This window comes from Echeneis naucrates, chromosome 19, assembly GCF_900963305.1.
Source record: "Echeneis naucrates chromosome 19, fEcheNa1.1, whole genome shotgun sequence".
In the NCBI taxonomy this organism is placed as follows: domain Eukaryota; kingdom Metazoa; phylum Chordata; class Actinopteri; order Carangiformes; family Echeneidae; genus Echeneis; species Echeneis naucrates.
In genome coordinates this window covers 5038617-5055518 of record NC_042529.1, presented here as the reverse complement: position 1 = coordinate 5055518, position 16902 = coordinate 5038617, and the positions used below count along the sequence as shown (strand labels likewise).

Here is a 16902-nt window from a genome sequence, read left to right as displayed (position 1 = left end):
TTGCTATACATCCCTTAGACTTTCTCAAAACAAAAACTGTGGTCTCATTAAATCAAATGTACAGATGATGCTCAACTTTGCCTTTTTCGTTGGTGAAGTTAAAAGAGAAATCTTAATTGCTTTTGTTTCCCAAAGCGTCTACTCAACTTAAAATTGTATATTCAGTCCACTCACACGCTGATAGGAGATTTTACCGCTGCAACTATATTGAAGTATTGTTATGTATTTGTCTGGGTCGCTACCTGAGGCTGTTTTTATTTAACAACTCAACATGAAGTAGCTGTATGAAGTGATGGATGCAGCTTAAACTGCTCTAGTTGCAATGGAAGCCTACTGAGTGTTCCTCTCAATTGTCCATTACAGTTAATGTTATCAATCGCAAATGTCATCTGCTCTAGCTTAACGTCTGTCTTAAAAAATAAGCGGCTTCTACGGTTCCACACGCTCTGTAACTAAATTACATACATAAAGGAATGATAAACACATGAAAATAGGAAATGAAATGATTTGCCTTTTATCTAAAATACCTTCTCTTACTCATAGAAATTAGTAGGCTGGAAAGTTGATTTGATCTTTCATCACCTTTGACCAAAAAAAAATAAAAAATAAAAAATAAATGCCAGTTTCATGTTTTGGACCATTTGTATGACCAGGGAGCATTCTGTGTTTGTGACAAATGCCTCACGGGTCTGCCCTTGATTTTCTGTCCTATTTGAATGTCTTTAATCTGTTATGCTAAAAGGACACAGCACAAAAACAAAATAGAATGACCTAATTTATGGAGCATTATACTTACAAATATGTGTTCAGCTGTAAATAAGCCTTTAAAAACATGTTTTGATTACTTTTTTTTAATCATTTGTAAATATCTGGTTCAGATATATGTAGTGTAAAGACACGAGCCACACAGATTATGACCTAATTTTTCTTTATGAAATGTGCATCCTGCATACAGTCAGTCACATCAATGGAGAGGATACTTTGGGAGAATCGACAGCTCACTTTTGACTAAGCTGCAACTGAGGATTGCTAACAAAACCACTTTTTTCTAACCATCTAATATTCTTTTTGCTGAAGGTCAGGAGAGTGGGGAAATGAAAAATGGTGGGGTTTTTTTCTTGGCTCATATTATCGCAAAAGTAATTTCGCCATTAATCACAAACCTAATGCTTGATCATAAACGGGTGTCTGTTTTGTCGCAAGGATTTCACTAACATTAAGAAAAATGTATTCTCATTCATGACGTAAAGCTGGATGTATCATTCCATTCCTGAAGATGGACTTAACATTTAATACTTTAAGCTTAATAATCAAAAACACTGAGACAAAGGCCCGACAGCCTCTGTCCACGCCTACTTATTCAAATGTTGAAAGAGGAAACTTTGCTCTTCTGCAAATATTTCAACAGCGGAGTAACTCTGACATTGGGATCAATTATTGCAGCTCAGACAGGCACAGGTTGTGTTAATACTTGAAGGTATTTTTGAGGCTCTGAGATGTGCTTTGCCTGTTAATATGCAAACACTAAGCAGGGCACCCCTGCTAGTTCTGTGAGCAACATTAAATGTTACTTAACACGGAGACCTCTGCTTTATATTGAGCCTCAGTGATGGACCCTGGGGTCCTAATGAAGAATTTACTAAGTCATAAATCACAGGGCTTTCTGACAATGGTGGCATCAGCTGGTTTTGTTGTTAGCACAGATCTGGCTGGGTGGCTGAGCTGGAGGCATGTGAACTGAAGCCTTAGGGGCGGGGGTGTTTCATTCCCTGCCAGTACCTCGTCTCTCCTCTTCAAGGTCTGCCAGCATAATGAAGATCTGGCCTCCATCTTTGCGGAGAAAATTGTCAGCTTTTGTGAGAATGAATGTGTGTTTCATAGTTTTAATCTTTCTTGGCTACATTTCAATTATGTTAGAAAAATGATGTGATGAATCTTCACTTTATAAATGTCTGGTCGAGTTGTGTGCACTGATGTACAAGATTGGGTAGAATTAGAAAATCCCTCAGGGCCATAGCTTTGTGAAATACAAAAGCAGCATTGAAGTCTACTGAAGCCAGTTGAGATGGAGGTCACACATCCCCACAAACGTGTTTCCATGTGTTTGAGCTGATTAGACTGCTCTCAGGACAGTATAAATCTACACAATCACTCAGTGGTCAGTTTTTTTTTTTTTTTTTTTTTTTTTTTTTAACCTGTTGAAGGTAGTTTATCTTAAAATGTTGAAATATGAAGACATTAGCAAGTTCCTGAAAAAATGAGGTCAACCAGAAATAGTAGTAATTAGTTGGTCAGGAAGTTATGAATATAGATAGTATAGTTATACTGTGCCACTGTGCTCTTGGGAACATTCGGTGTCGCAGCTGTTCTCCGCTCTGCAGGCAGTCATACCTCCTGCCTCGTGCCCGTGATTTTACTCTGTTATGTGCTGTCACCTTATATAGATCATAGACTGTTTAGAAAAGTGGACAGCGTGAAAACGTTACTCCTCCTCAGCCTCATTTTAATGCGTTCCGGTTTCAAAAAAACCAACAAGGCAACATGTAGCTAATTTACAATCTTAAAAGCCAGTGGGTGACTTCAAAGTTGGTTTGACCTTCATATCAGCAGGTGTGTGTCTCTCCAAATCATGTCCACTCAGTTAAATAAGTCACAAGATGACTCCAATCAAGGTTTGATCAGGAGACATAAAGACAAAGTCAGGGTCGACAGTCTGAAAAGTCAATGTCATGTTTCAGTCTTTCCTTTTTAATACTTTTGCAAAAATATGTTTTCGTTGCAAAAGATTGAAGCGCAAGACTGCAATAATCAAGGGAGTCAGAATGCAATCTACACTTGCTGGGCATTTTCCAGAGCTTTAAGTCACAGCTGATGACCTTCATCAGCAGAAGAAATACTCAAGTGCCATGAATTGCCTGTGTGACCACTGAGCAGACTCAATCTGCTGCTAAAGGTCACAGAAGATATGTCTAAAAGCTCCCGAAGATTTCCGAGATGAGATGCTGTGCTGAACATGTTTCGTCAAATTCACTTTCTCAAGGTCAAGAATGTGTTATGTGGCATGCAATAGTAATATATCTGTGATAATTACATTATCCTGCCATTTATTTAGCCCTGAAGAATATGTCTGGGTTGGTTCAATAAGATGATAAACGCCCTGAAAAATAAAAGTTACCTTAAGTGCCACCAATTCAAAATTCTTGGGAATCAATCATCTTTTCTTTACATTGATTCGCAACAATGACTAATAGCCTGGAATATAAACTGAGTTTGAAAAATCCATCTCTGGTGGCATCATGTTATCAGAGCTCATCTGAGGCCATTTTCTCTCATTTCTACTTCGACCCTGGGCGTAGTATCTGAGAGGTACCTGTGTGGGAGCATTAATTGTGTCTTGGATGATTGCTTGTGGTTGGATGCAGTCAACCAATCCGAAATTCCTGATCAGTTTGACCTTTTGTTTTTATTGTCTTCCCTCCGTCTCTCCAGCAAGCTCTTCACTGAGTTCATCCTAAAGGTCCCTCTGGGTCGTCTGGTCAAGCAGAAACTCGACTGTCTGATTGACATAGCTCACAGTGATCTCTTTACTCATCACGGTAAGAGTGCATCACACACACACACACACACACACAGGGACTACACTCACTGTTCCTCACCTCAGGCTCCTTCACTCACGGGCACAGTAATCACACACACCACCTGCCTCCTCTGTGGCAGCTCTGTGTGAGCTCACAGTAAAGGTCACCGGTGAGGTGTAGTGGAAATCCTTCGTGTTATCTAAGAGTTGAGCCTCCCCACTCCCTAAAGCCACCCAGTCTTGTCTGCATCAGAATATCAGTATTCCCATCTACTCAAAGTTCAAGTTTTCTTTATTCTCCGTTTTAAGTTTTCATCCTTTTTCCTTAAATGTGTTTATCTGTTCTGATTTTACGTCCAACCAAACTAACCAGCCATCCAGTATGGCACTATCATACACTTAATGGACACACTGTTTTATGTTTTGCCATGTTTTAAGAATGCTGGAAATGAAGAATGGTGGCATAGTGGTTAGCGTGTTGCCCCACAATAAGAAGGTTGTGGGTTCGGTTCCCGGGCCTGGGGCCTTCCCTCCATCCAAAGACATCATGTTTCGTTTAACTGGTCCGTAGGTCTCTGTCTGTCTCTTGTGTGTTGGCCCTGACCCAGTGTAAGCTGGGATTGGCTCCAGCACCCCTGTGATCCGGAAACGGATAAGCAGTAGAAGATGAAAGAAAGGATGAAAACTGTACCTTCGGTCTCGTGGCCTGGCTGGCCCGGGGCAGCCACCACACAAAGGCCTGCTGTGTTAATGGTCCTGCTGGAGGCAGCAGCCCTCTGAGGCCAAGCTGGGTTAGATTTACAGACAAACACATTCACATTCACATACTGTCCTGTGGCAGAGATTAAACACAAACTGCCTGGCAACAGTGATTTAATGTGACTGGCAGGGACAGCACATGCCTGAAAGGAGTGGATGAATATAAAGGAAGCGGACAACAATTATCCACATTCACAGTTGCTCTTTAGCTGCTTCATCAACAGATCCAAGGCTCAGCATGAGTGTGCACAAAACAAATGAAGGTAAAATAATTTCTGATACACAACCCAGTGCAAATGTCTCTGCCCTCAACTTAATGATCCAGTCGTTAGTCTCCCGATACCTGAACAGCGTAAACTGGCCTGTTTAGCCTATTTGGTGAGTTAAAGCTAACAGGAAATGATTAGTTCTGCTCCTTAGGTCATCACTAATTATCGTTTTGTGTCGTTGTGGACAAACAATCCTATAATGAATTTTTAAAGGTCTTACTGATGAGCAGAAAAACCTGCTGCGGTGACACAGACAGCTCCATTATACACCTCAAAGGCTACTACAGGTGCTCATGTGTGTTTTCATATGCTAAACTGCCCTGTCCTCAGCGGCCTCAAGCTGAGCTGAGCCGCTGCAATGAGCAAATGGGTTAGTTTGCCAGGCAGTTTTTAAGGTTGTTGAATCAATTCACAGAACACATTGTTTGCAGAAAATTGGTCCTCAGGTGGTCCTGAAAAACGGTGCCATGCCTGCCAGTAGCAGAGTGCAATGTACTGGAATGCTTGGCATTTAGCTCCATACCCTGCCTTCTTTTTAGCAGTCAACACATGATCCTCGGGATGCATCGAATGCGTTGGCTGATGACAGTGCCGTCATTCCTGTTGGCTGCAAAGTGACGAACACATTTAATGGTCTCCCTGCAAAGGCGTGTCCTCAAAGAGTGCCTATCTGTCCCCAACAGGTCGATTCCTGTTAAAAATATGACTTTAGACAGTAAGGTGACTTACCTTTCCCTATGGGTTTAATGTTCACGTAGCAATTTGAAGGTTTCATTTGGCGCTGCATACACATAGTCCCTGTAGATGAGAACTTAATGAACTCAGAAAAGGAGGAACTGTTTTGTTCTTTAGTTGCTTATTATTTTGGAGGCAAAATGTTGTGTCACCTTCAATGTTGATGATGTAAAAGGGAGGAGAAACACAGTAAGTGCTTGCAAATGGGAAGGAACAAATATGCCAGCTGGTCTCCTGGAGTCTCCTGGAGGGATGGGGCACTGTAGTGTCTAAAATCCATTTGGGCTGAAAGTTTGGGGAGAGCACTCGTGTCCTAGCTCGATAGTTCCAGTCTGCTTGTCCTGTTACCACTGTAACTATTGTGTGTCTGAGCGTGTATGTATGTACCTGTTTGTTCCCATTTGTGTGTGTATTCGAATGTGTATTCGTGTTTTGATTTTTGGAGGAGGAAAAAAGGGAATGAGGACTGATGCTCTGTAAATAAAAAAAACAAACAAACAAACAAGGTATTAAACATTCCACACAATGTCAGACGCCCTCAGACAGGAGATTTACTTTTGTGTTCAATCCCTAGAAGATTACTGAACACACACACAAACACATAAACACATACACACGTATGTGTAAACACAAATTTTTCCTTTAAGCTTTTTCAGTTTGGTCTTCTGTTCCACACCACCGAAAATATTTCAGTGTAGACATGGTTGTCACTTTGTGTCAGGGCTAGCAATCATGTGACAGGCCTCCTTCTAGGTGTTTAACAGTGAAAGCTTTATGCAAAGAATAGCTGTATTGTCGAGGTGCCTGCCCACAATACTGTAATCGGACATAAGAAGCTATTCAATAAAGATTTGTCCTTTTTTTTATTTATTTTTTTGCCGCTGGAACATTTTTCTAGAGTCTAAACCCATCATAGTTTTGTATGGCAAAGTGACAGAAAATTGGCAGAGCAATAGTGACATGTTTGAGTGAAGCCCCCCTACTGGGAAGTCTAGAGCTGTTACAAAGTGGTTTTCTGGGGATGGGGGAGTCAATAGATCAGATTCTTTTCTGAATTGCTAAGCAAGATATACTAAAGTAGAAGACTAGAAGAAAATAATAACAACTTTATAGAATATTTTCTCATTAATGCCCAATTTATTAGAAAAATGAAATTTCAAACGTTTTACCTTTTTATTTCTTAAAGAGTTAATTATTGCATCATGTATTCACTATCTGTTTTATTGCAGTGTCATCATGATCAGAAGATGTGTGGCGCTCTGGTGCCATGTTCATTACTCGTAGTTAGCAGCAGAAGTAATAGTGACATTGAAACAAACAACTTTTGTAGACAGTCACCTTAATCAAAGATGCTACTCTCTCATTTTAATGTGTGTGGGGATGAGAAAATCGACTTTTCCTTTCTTCATGGGCCTTCAAGGATTCACTCAATACCTCTAAATTTTATATGGAGCTCTTCCAGAAAGATGTTGGACAACGTAGAGTGCTTATTCATATTCAATACCCCTACGCCTTTATGAAGAGGTCGCAATAGTTCATGCTATTCATTATGCGTTACATTGTACTGTTTATCATTTGGCCTTGAGCAGGACTGACAATTGGCAAAGCTTTATGGGTGTGTGTGCGCGTTGATCTTAATGAGTAATGAAGTTCCAGTTTTCTTTTTTCCCAGTGTTCTCTCGTATTGAAGCTGTGAAGCAGAGAAGATGGTATTGATCTGGGATTGAAATCCTATTGCTGTTTAGAGCAGTCGTATTTTTCCACCTCGTCTTTATAACAATTGTAATTTGAACTGTTGTCCTTGGAGTTTGCCACAATGTTGGTGATGCTTTCGCTAACTGCACTGCTCTTTTGCTGCCGTTATTATCTCTGAAGACGGCATAAATATCAGTGGTCTTACTCTGTGAGATATACTGTCACTGTGCTGCATAGGGAGTTTTTATTCTTTTACTGCAGTTTCTACAATGATACTTGTTATGTAGGCAGCCATAGAAAACTGAGGTTACTGTCCTCTCCATAAAAGTATCAAACAGTCACTTAACCCCCGACCTGATGCTCCCATCCTCCAGTTGAACCAGCCTGACCCCAGTATTTGTCCCCAGGCTTTAACTATGACACACAGGGACAAATGCCATGAAGATTGCAATCAGAAGGTTTAATAAAAAATCTGATAATTTTGTGGCGTGCTGCCTCAGGTTTACCTCCCATGAGAACAGTACTCTGGCTTATCTCTGCTCTCCTCCATGTCTAATTACCAGCCAAACCTTCGGCCTTCTGCATATGGTAATGCACTTTTTGATGTTGTCGGCAACATCAGACAAACTCATAGATTTGGTTTGGTCACATGTTTAGTGGAATTAATTAAATTTTAACTGTTATTTCGACATAGTTTGATTGACAGTTGCTTTCTGCTTATACCTCCTATTTTAGGTTAAACCAGGAGACAACTTATGCACTATCCATCATTATTGGATACACGTGTATTAATATTTTTACTAAACATGTCCATCTTCTCAAAACAACATGATTGAAATCTCACATCAATACAGCTTTAGATGTTACAGGGCCAGTAAATTGTTATGTGGTTTTATTAAGCACAGCATGGCAGTACAGTATTGGAAATTAATAGGATTTTTTTTTTTCTTCCTGCTGGTGATGTGATGTAATCAGCAGTTGTTTGCTAATTATTTTTTACGACCGGGTATTTCAACAGAGGAGTTTGATTTGTGGTCCCCTGAAAATGTTTATGGCTGTATTTGACTATTAGTATAACAGTTGCACAGTTGTACTGCAACCGTTTTGAGGGATTTCAGGTGCTTTATCCACAGTCGTTTCGATAAGTATATTAATTGTGCACATTTTAATTCAATCCTCTGAGCTGTGAGGGAGCCATTAACAAGCTGTGTGCCTCTGCATCAACAGTGTGTGGAGAACATATGCTGCACTGCCTTGTGTGGTCTATCACCTGTTCCTTGCGGTTGATTGGCGCTGTAAATGTTTGTGTGTTTTTTTTTTTTTTTGTTTTTTTTTTGTGATGTGCCTGCAGATTGCCGCGAGATCCTCCTGCCGCTGATGACGGAGCAGCTGAAGTTCCACCTGGAGAAGCGGGAGGAGCCGAAGGCTTGCTGCCAGCTGCTCAGCGACATCCTCGAGGTGCTCTACAGGAAGGATGTGGTGAGGAACACAGCTCTCCAGCTTCATGTGCTTTTATTCCCCTCTGGGATAAACGGTAGAACCACAAGGGGGTCCAGGTGCCCCTCAAATAAGGAGCATGTTTCCACTGTGGTTATTTATTTAAGTAGTTACTAATCACTGCACTACTAATTTATTTAATTGTTCGGAATGTCCCGAAAGGAACATATTTTACAAGTGTTCATTTTCTAACTCCTAAAGTTGGCTGTGCTCAATAATTGATTGCTCAGGGTGGCTAAAGGCCACCTTCAGTAGCATAAACATGCTGCAGGAACATGGTGATGAGCTCTGTCTAATCCGTTGGCGTTTTAGACCCAGAGAAGCTTATAATAATAATGTGGTCTGCATAATAAGGTCGAGCCGTTGTTGAAGTCAATCACAAAGCCAGCTGTAGAGTCGGTCAGATCTAATACATTTTTCATTATCAGTGAATCGTTCTTTCCAATTAATTGTTAACAAAATGGCAAAGTCCCCCGATCCCAAGATCCAAACCCCCAATTTCTCAATTTCTCAGTTGGCTCAAGCAGAGAAACGTAGTAAACCTGCCATTTTTCCACAGATAAATGACTTCAAATCTGAAATAACTGTCAAAGTGACAGTCAATGTTCTGTTGATAAACTGCAAATCATTTTAAGCACTGAAATGAATTCCTCACACACACACACACACACACACACACAGGGTTGCTTCACAAATGTGTTTGATCGTCTTCCATGCCCTGCCTCCTGATGTCCTCCCTCAGGCCCTCTCAGACTGCTCTCACCATTGATCACCACAGCCTCGCCTCCCACACTCCACTCTGCGAGGGATTATCCACCTTTCCTACTTGCTCTTACTTTAACACTCCTTGTCTCGCTGTCTCGTGCTGCTGCTTCCTCCCACTGCTTTGCCCTCTCCTTATCTGTCCTAAACTACACGCGCTCTCAGACTTAAATGTGCATGTTGATAAGGAAAAGGAGAATGATATAAAGGAAACAGCGGATGTTTCTGTCCACTGGCGTTCAACGTGTCATCAGTTCAAACCTAGAGATCTCATTGTGCCCTTAAATAGCTTGATTCATTCTACTTAGATAAAGGTTGTTTTCTCTTCAAACTCTGTTTTCTATGGAAAGTTAATACAAACCTGCATTATTCAGTTTCTGGGAATCGAGGGTTTTCACTAAAGACATGCGTCACACCCGCTGAGCTAGAAGGCAATGGCAATGAATCTCACTCCTCAGTTAGTTTATACCTCCCAGTGCTTCTCTGTGTGATTGTGGAAATATTTGTGTCTGCCCATGTACTGAGTTAAGTGCATGAGTTCTTCGACTGTAGCGAGAGCCATTAAAATTATTGAAACTTTAAGCTGACACTGCAAGAGCTCAGCCTGCTTGGGAGATTCCCCACACAAAGAGGTAGATGTGGTGTAAAACTGCCCTCTGCTCACTCACACTAATAAATAAATTGTCCCACTCATGACAAGGGCACAGCTGGCCCATGGGTGTTAGCCCCTCTAAATCTCTTTGACTGCACAAGTCAAATAAAGGCAGTATTAATATTTTTCAGGCTTCTATTTCTTTATTTGTTTTGTAGTTTGTCCAAAACGTCACTGTGTTTTTAGTTAGCAGGATACACATGAGTGTGTGTGTGTGTGTGTGTCTGTATATATTTCAGTAGAAGTTGGTTAAAATTTGTGTCACAGACTAAGTTGCTCCCCAGAAGCAGCAACCTAATTTCAGCTTTGACAATAAAGTATGATTTTTGTATTCTTTTCTGATGTAATTGTTTCTACTTGGATGGATGTTAAGACTATGGTGTTAACCTGAATCAGCAGCAGCCACGTTTCAAACTTCCATGTCGGCTTGTCATCTTTCACTAATATTTAGCAGCGATTCATTCAATATCTGCTATGAGATGGAGCTACGGCTTTTTAAATTGGAAGCAGCCTCAGTAGCACAGAGTGATGTGCTGTTTTATAGCCAATCATAAAATCTCACTTTTCTTTTTCCAGTGACGAGACCTTATCTGCAGCATGACTCATATAAATAACACCTGCACTGTCTGTAATGTTTATTTTTGTGTAATTTATAGACTACCACCTAGAAAAGGGTTTTCTGGGAATACAGCTAATAGCAAAGAGGTTTAACCGGTGGATGTTTCTTTGATGTGCTCTTTGTGTCACAGATTCCTCCCCTCCTTCACTTTGTGTATACATGTTTTGCAGGGTCCGACCCAGTGGCACGTGCAGATCATCATGGAGAAGCTGCTCAGGACTGTTAACAGGACAGTTATCTCCATGGGTCGTGATTCTCCTCACATTGTAAGTCTCTCTGATTCTCTTTAACTCTTTAACACCTACAACTAACCGTCTCCTCACCAGTTTTTCTTTTCTCCTCTTTTCATATAGATACACACACTTGTTCACTGCACAGTACACACACTCCAATTTTGAAGCGTATGCACCACAAGTTGAACTCCCACAGGTCCACTACAACTCTGTGTTCTCTTCCAAAGCTATCATTAAAGTTAAAGTCTACCTCGGCAAAAGAAAGCTTTCACACAATCTCAATCTAGCCGTGGCTTTGATCTGCTTGTAGCTTGCTCCAGCCAGTTATTTATGTGGCAGCCTGCGTGTGTTTCCTCAGAGTGTGTTAAGATGTGTGCGTGTGTTGTTGTTTTTTTTTTTTTTTTTTTTTTTGCTAAAGTTTGTGTGTTTATCTGTTTGTGTGTCTGATCCCTCACTTATGAGAGCATTTTTGTTCAGTGCTGTAGTCTAATCACAATATCTCCCCTCTGCTGCCATTAGCATCCTTCTCCCAATCACACTCTCCACTAGAGCTCGGTAGCAATTAACGCACTTATCTGTCATCGTGTTAGTTTGCAGTCTGCCTGGTGTGCGTGGCAAAGCCTTCATCCATTTTTATGAGTCCAAAGAGTGCTATTGGCCTTTCTCTTGCTTCCTGTTGCTGTCTTCATTCATTAGAGCTGCATGCGGTTTGGGAGACTTGTGCTAGGAACATATAGTCCGGTCCAAAAGTCTGAGAACGCTTTTTAGAAGTGATATGCAGATTTCACATCAGGTTTTTATGATGAATGAGGTTCTTCTGGGCCCACTAAAAGATACTTTAACAGCCCACTTAAATTCAAACGAAAGGTGAGAGAGACACTTTCTCTGAATTTCAAATTCATGTAGGAAAATGGAGAGCTGTATGATGCTGACTGACGACATTGACTCTGGTAACTGGTTGATATATCATCCGCTCCCCTCCCATCTCAGGTCATTTATTGCATGTGTTTGAGTGTATGAGCATATTTTTGTGTCCTGGTGGGGACTTAAATGACACATTAATGAATACTTACATCACATTAATGGACACTTGTATGTGTGTGTTGAAGGGTGCTCATATCACTGTGGGGGCAAGAATCTCAGTCTTTATGGGCAATGACTTGATTTTAGGTTTAGGGATAGAACTAGTTGAAGGCATTAGTGATGTAGTGATTGATGAGATGAGGCGAGGGGGCTGAGGAATGAATTATGTCAATGAGTGTGCTCTGTAGGGATGGTGTGCGTGATTGTGTGAGCACAGCACCCTCTCCATCTGGGGAGCAGCAGGAAATGGCATCACCTGTTTAAATGGAAGCTTATCTACTTTTGTTACCAGTCACTGAGCCACAGCAGCAGAGGGCGATTTAATAAAGCCAACAGTAGCCAGAGTTATCATCTTTAGTCTGTTTGTGTGTATATGTGTTATCTCATCGTGCCATAATACTTTCACAGCACTCATCTTTTGTCCTTTTCACTCTCTCACTCACTCTTTCCATGTCACATAATTCCTTTCTTGTTTATTTTAGGGATTATGGGTCGCAGAGGCTCTATAGCTGCTACATCTCTCCCCAGTCTGAGGGTGTTTTAGCGCCAAGTGCACCCAGCTTGTCATGTTGACAGGAAGCTCTGTGTTTTGTGTGCGTCACACTGCATAATGTAAAACTAATGAAAGCGTGTGTCAAGCTGAAGGCTCCCTGCTCCCCTTTTCCTCACGGTGATATTCAGTGATTTTCTTGGGAGGGTCTGGGGCTCCGATCAGTGCTATACCAACGATGCAAAGTTTACACAGCTCAGATTGCTTTGGAAGATGGATTCGGGAACGGGTTTGTATGCTGGTAGTTGTGGGAATTTGAAGCAGCAGCTTCACCTTCCACTCCTCACACCTCCCTTCCTCACCGCAGCAGGGTCTTTTCATCATGTGCTTCAGATATAGAACTTGCCGACCACTTTGTCTTAAAGGCAATCAACACCCATGAAGGCAGCACATGCAGGTCTTCTCTCTGCTGTATTATACTAAGTGCATCAGTTTCAGCCCCCTCCCCCCACCTTCTGGGGCAGGTGAAATGGTGTTTCCCGCCTACAGCAGTGACTGTACCACAGCAGAGCAGCCTGCTTTCTGGCTAATGAAACCCCTCTACCTATAACCTTCTGAGGCACCCTACTGAAACTATCTGCTCTGTATGCATGCCGGCTGCCCTCTATGATTATTTGTCCCTCTAGGTACAGCTTGCTTCTCTTGTCCTAACTGACTGCTCCTTTTTTGTCAGCTGCTGTCTCTATAGCTCAACACCCACTGTACTTGACATTTCCAAGTACCTGCATAATATTTAGCATCAGTGTGCGGTGTCCTTTTACACCCTGGGAATTAGAGGTCACATCAAAGCCTTGTCCTTTTCAAAGCGCTTGTGGCTCTTTTACTCAAAGATGATACATATTAAAGTACTTGAGACAGAGGCTGCATTTGAAGCAGATCCCAGAATCATTATTTAATGATCAATAAGGTTGGTGTTAATTTTTAACAGCTTTGAGACCCGGTTATTGCTGCTGGAGGAGTCGTAGCTTTCTAATCAGAGGGCTGTTGTTGCTGTCTCTGGGTACTGCTGTTTCCTCTGCAGGCAGATTGTGTGCCGCTGCTCACACATCACTGCAGCCAACTACCGACCTTGTTCTTCTGAGTGGCAGCCTCTTACATTTAGATTTATGCATTAAGGTTCTCCTCTGCCTCCTGCCTCTTTCCGTCTCTCTCTCTCGTGCTCTCTATCTCACGCTCTCTGTCTGTTCCCTTTTTCCCCATCTCCTGGCGGTGCTGGACACTGAATGCTGATGAGAGTGATCACAGTGGCAGCTTTGGGGCGTCGGTTTTGTTGTATGTTGTCACCGCAGTGCTACACCTGTTAGAGACTTCGACACACAATCGCCGCACACAATTGCATCGTTGGACATCCCAGGAGGCTGTGTATTTATATTCATGCCCACCCTCGTACGGGTTGAGATGACTCCTTGTGAATACATGTACACGAAAAGAGTAGCAGAAACATTTTGGCTGTTTCTGCTGAAATTGACCAAATTCTGCCTTTGCACCCTTGAATTACCCTGACAGGTAAACATGGAGAGGAAGCTGCAACTGGAAAAATCCCACCAAAGCAACAACAACAAAAAAAAAAAACCTTTTCATTTTTCTCAGTATGCCACATCAGTCTCTGCGTATTTAATTTTATGTCGTCAGTAAGTGCCTACACATCAGACTTTATTAGAACTGGACGAAAAATACATACAGACTTTCAGATTGATAGACAGCTAGCTTTCCCCTTATGTTTACTAAATTAGCCTTTGAACTTTTCATTGCTGCAGTTTTGAGGCTTATCTGACAAGATGTGACTGTACTCCTTCATGGTCATCCTGCTGATACTCCTGCAGTGTGCAGAAGGAATGGAGTGGAAAGCTGCAGTAGAAGGACTGTGCTATTGATTGACAGTACAGGGCTGACCGGCGATAGTGGCTTTTCTCTCTCTCTCTCTCTCTCTCTCTCTGCTGCGTGCGCTCAATGACCGAATATATATTACATTGCAATGCAGCCATCCAATCAGTTCCGATTACGTGTGTCCCTCTGTATCACTCTCCATCATTACCTGTCTGTCTTCACATCTGTTTCTGTCCAAATACTATTTTTAGTGTATCCTTGTCTCTTTCTTTCTGTCTTGTCTTTTTCTCCCTCTCCCTCTCTCGCTCTCCCCCTCTCTGCTTCTCCTGCCGGCCAGACTGCTGCAGAGCTCTTACAGAAAAGAAGCATAGTGAGATATGGCACTGCATCATAATACCTCAAACATGCACTTATCACTCAATTCATGCCCCTCTCCTCTCCTGTCCTCTCCTTTCCTTCCTTCCCTGAGCTGAAACTTTGACCAAGTTTCCTCGTGGGTTTATTGATCCTGCCACAACTCGTGCCAGATGTGTACTCGCTGTCAACAATGTATGAAAACCACCAGGACTCGCACACAGTGGACTGCAGTGGGAATGAGAGGAGAAGCTGCACAGAGCATCATGTTTGTAACCTCAGCAGTGTGCTGTAAGCATCTAGCAGCAGGTATCCCTGTGGAGATGGCCAAGCTTTGGGTTAGAGGAGGAGTGGGGGTGTGGGGTGTCCCTGTAGGGGAATGTCTGGACGTTTAGTCAGAGCTCCATTCCCGTTTAACTTCACCGTGTCCTCTCATTGCTGGACCACTCAAACACTGGGCAGGTACATTTGAGCACTCCAACACACAGACATGCCCAAAACTCCCAAGGCGAAATTAAATGAAGAATGGTAAGGGTTGTTCTGTGAGTGTGGGCTTTGAATCAGAAGTGGCTTCTCAGCCAACTTTTAACTCTGTGCACCAGTAGCCCCGTGCTGCTTATCCCTTGGCTAGATTCTGCTCCCTTGTTGTGTCAGTCTCCCACATCAAAGAGATGCAGGGCTGATTTAATATCTTATCTCCTGTGTTTCATCACAAAAATTTAGAGAGCAGAGTAGAGTTGATTGTTTTGCACACAGAATACTCCAAAAAACACGTACTCCTGGTGAAATCCTGAGATTTAGATTTGGTTCAACCATTTTACATTTGGCCTTTTGATACGTATTGCCCCGACTAAGCTATTTTTCGCTGCAAAAGCAAATGTGATGGAGTTGACTGAAATGTTTTTTGTAGTGGTCTCAGTCAAACATTTAAATCATTCAAATCCTTCAAAAGCAGCATCAGTATCTCTGTGTTTCATTTCTAGAAATTTCTAGCAAAAGTTCTACAAACCTTGTTGAATAAAATCAAAACTCTCCACTAAAGACTGGTCTGATTTGAGAATTAGAGGTGAGTGTGGTAACGTCATATTTTCTTAATTGTGGTTGGAACCAGCCTTTTAATTTGTCCTGCCTGTTGAAAATAACAGCAACAGTCTGCGTCGTACTTTCAGAGCTCTGTAGGTCTTGTTTTTATTTCTCATACTTTGCATATTAAATATCTTTATTTTTTCCTTAAAAAAAAAAAAAAAACAGTAGAAAATACACAGTATTGTACATAATAAATCAATTGCACTTCTTTTAAGGTACAGATAAACATCTAGTTCTCTCTTGATGCTACAGTATCACTATTGAAAGAAACCGACCTGGCATGTACAAGAGTGGAGGTGTGAATCACATGTAGCCAACAGAAAGCAGCATGTTGGAGCCTGTGAAGGTCAAACCACTGATATCTAGTAGTTTGCCAGGTATTGTTGTGACAGTAGATAAAGATTTCTTTTATGCCCTTGAAACCACTTTGGCCACTTTTCCTGTCTTTTGGGGCAGTGCTTTTGGCTTTGAGAGTGACTTCGGTCTTATGCTCTTGCAGGTGCTGTTAACTTAATGTAATGTTTTTATTTATTTTTTTCTCAGATACTGGCTGCTCTCCCACTCATTAAAATAGTTTTAGCCCTATTTTATGCTATACAATATGTATTTATAGATATTAATGCAAATATTACTTCTGCTGTACATAGTAATTGAACTCTGAATGGAGCTACGACATGAATTTTTGCTCCACGCTCAAATAGATGGGAAGCGATGAGCAGGCGCGAGTCATTAACAGGGAAAAGAAAGGGGGAAGAGAAAAGACTTCCTTCGTCATTCTCTTTAAAAAGTTTCCTTGAAAAGCAAGAAAATACTCAGCAAAATCTGAAGGTTGTAAAAAGCATGCACGGCTACACGCCTGCCACCCTGCACTGTAGAAGCCCTGGTTGTGATTAGAAGTGACACATTCAGTCTCTCTGGCTTGGTTTCAGAAGCTGTCGTACTCGCTGATGCAGGATACTGAAGCAATACAATCACAACTATCTTCTCTTACCCCTCACATGTGCTAAGAACCAACATTATTGATTATGCTGACCTGTTTTGTGACTGCAACAATAAAAGATGTTTTTTTTTTTTTCCTGTGTTGGAGTCAGAACTCGTTCTAGTTTTAAAGTGAAGAAGTGATTGTATGGCTCCTCTTTTCTGTAGGGTATGGGATTTCCTTGACCCTACGCACTGTGAAGTTAGTATGAACTAAGTTTGATGT

General features: G+C 41.6%; 1 protein-coding gene across 1 annotated transcript in view; it reads left to right on the top strand.

Annotated features, from left to right (window-relative positions):
* Window positions 1-16902, top strand: part of dock1 (dedicator of cytokinesis 1) — a 157427-nt gene that overhangs the window by 50703 nt on the left and 89822 nt on the right. Inside the window, exons 25-27 of the mRNA XM_029527112.1 lie at window positions 3490-3596; window positions 8387-8514; window positions 10736-10831. Coding sequence (XP_029382972.1) covers window positions 3490-3596; window positions 8387-8514; window positions 10736-10831 — 331 coding nt within the window. The remainder of the gene's footprint in view (window positions 1-3489; window positions 3597-8386; window positions 8515-10735; window positions 10832-16902) is intronic.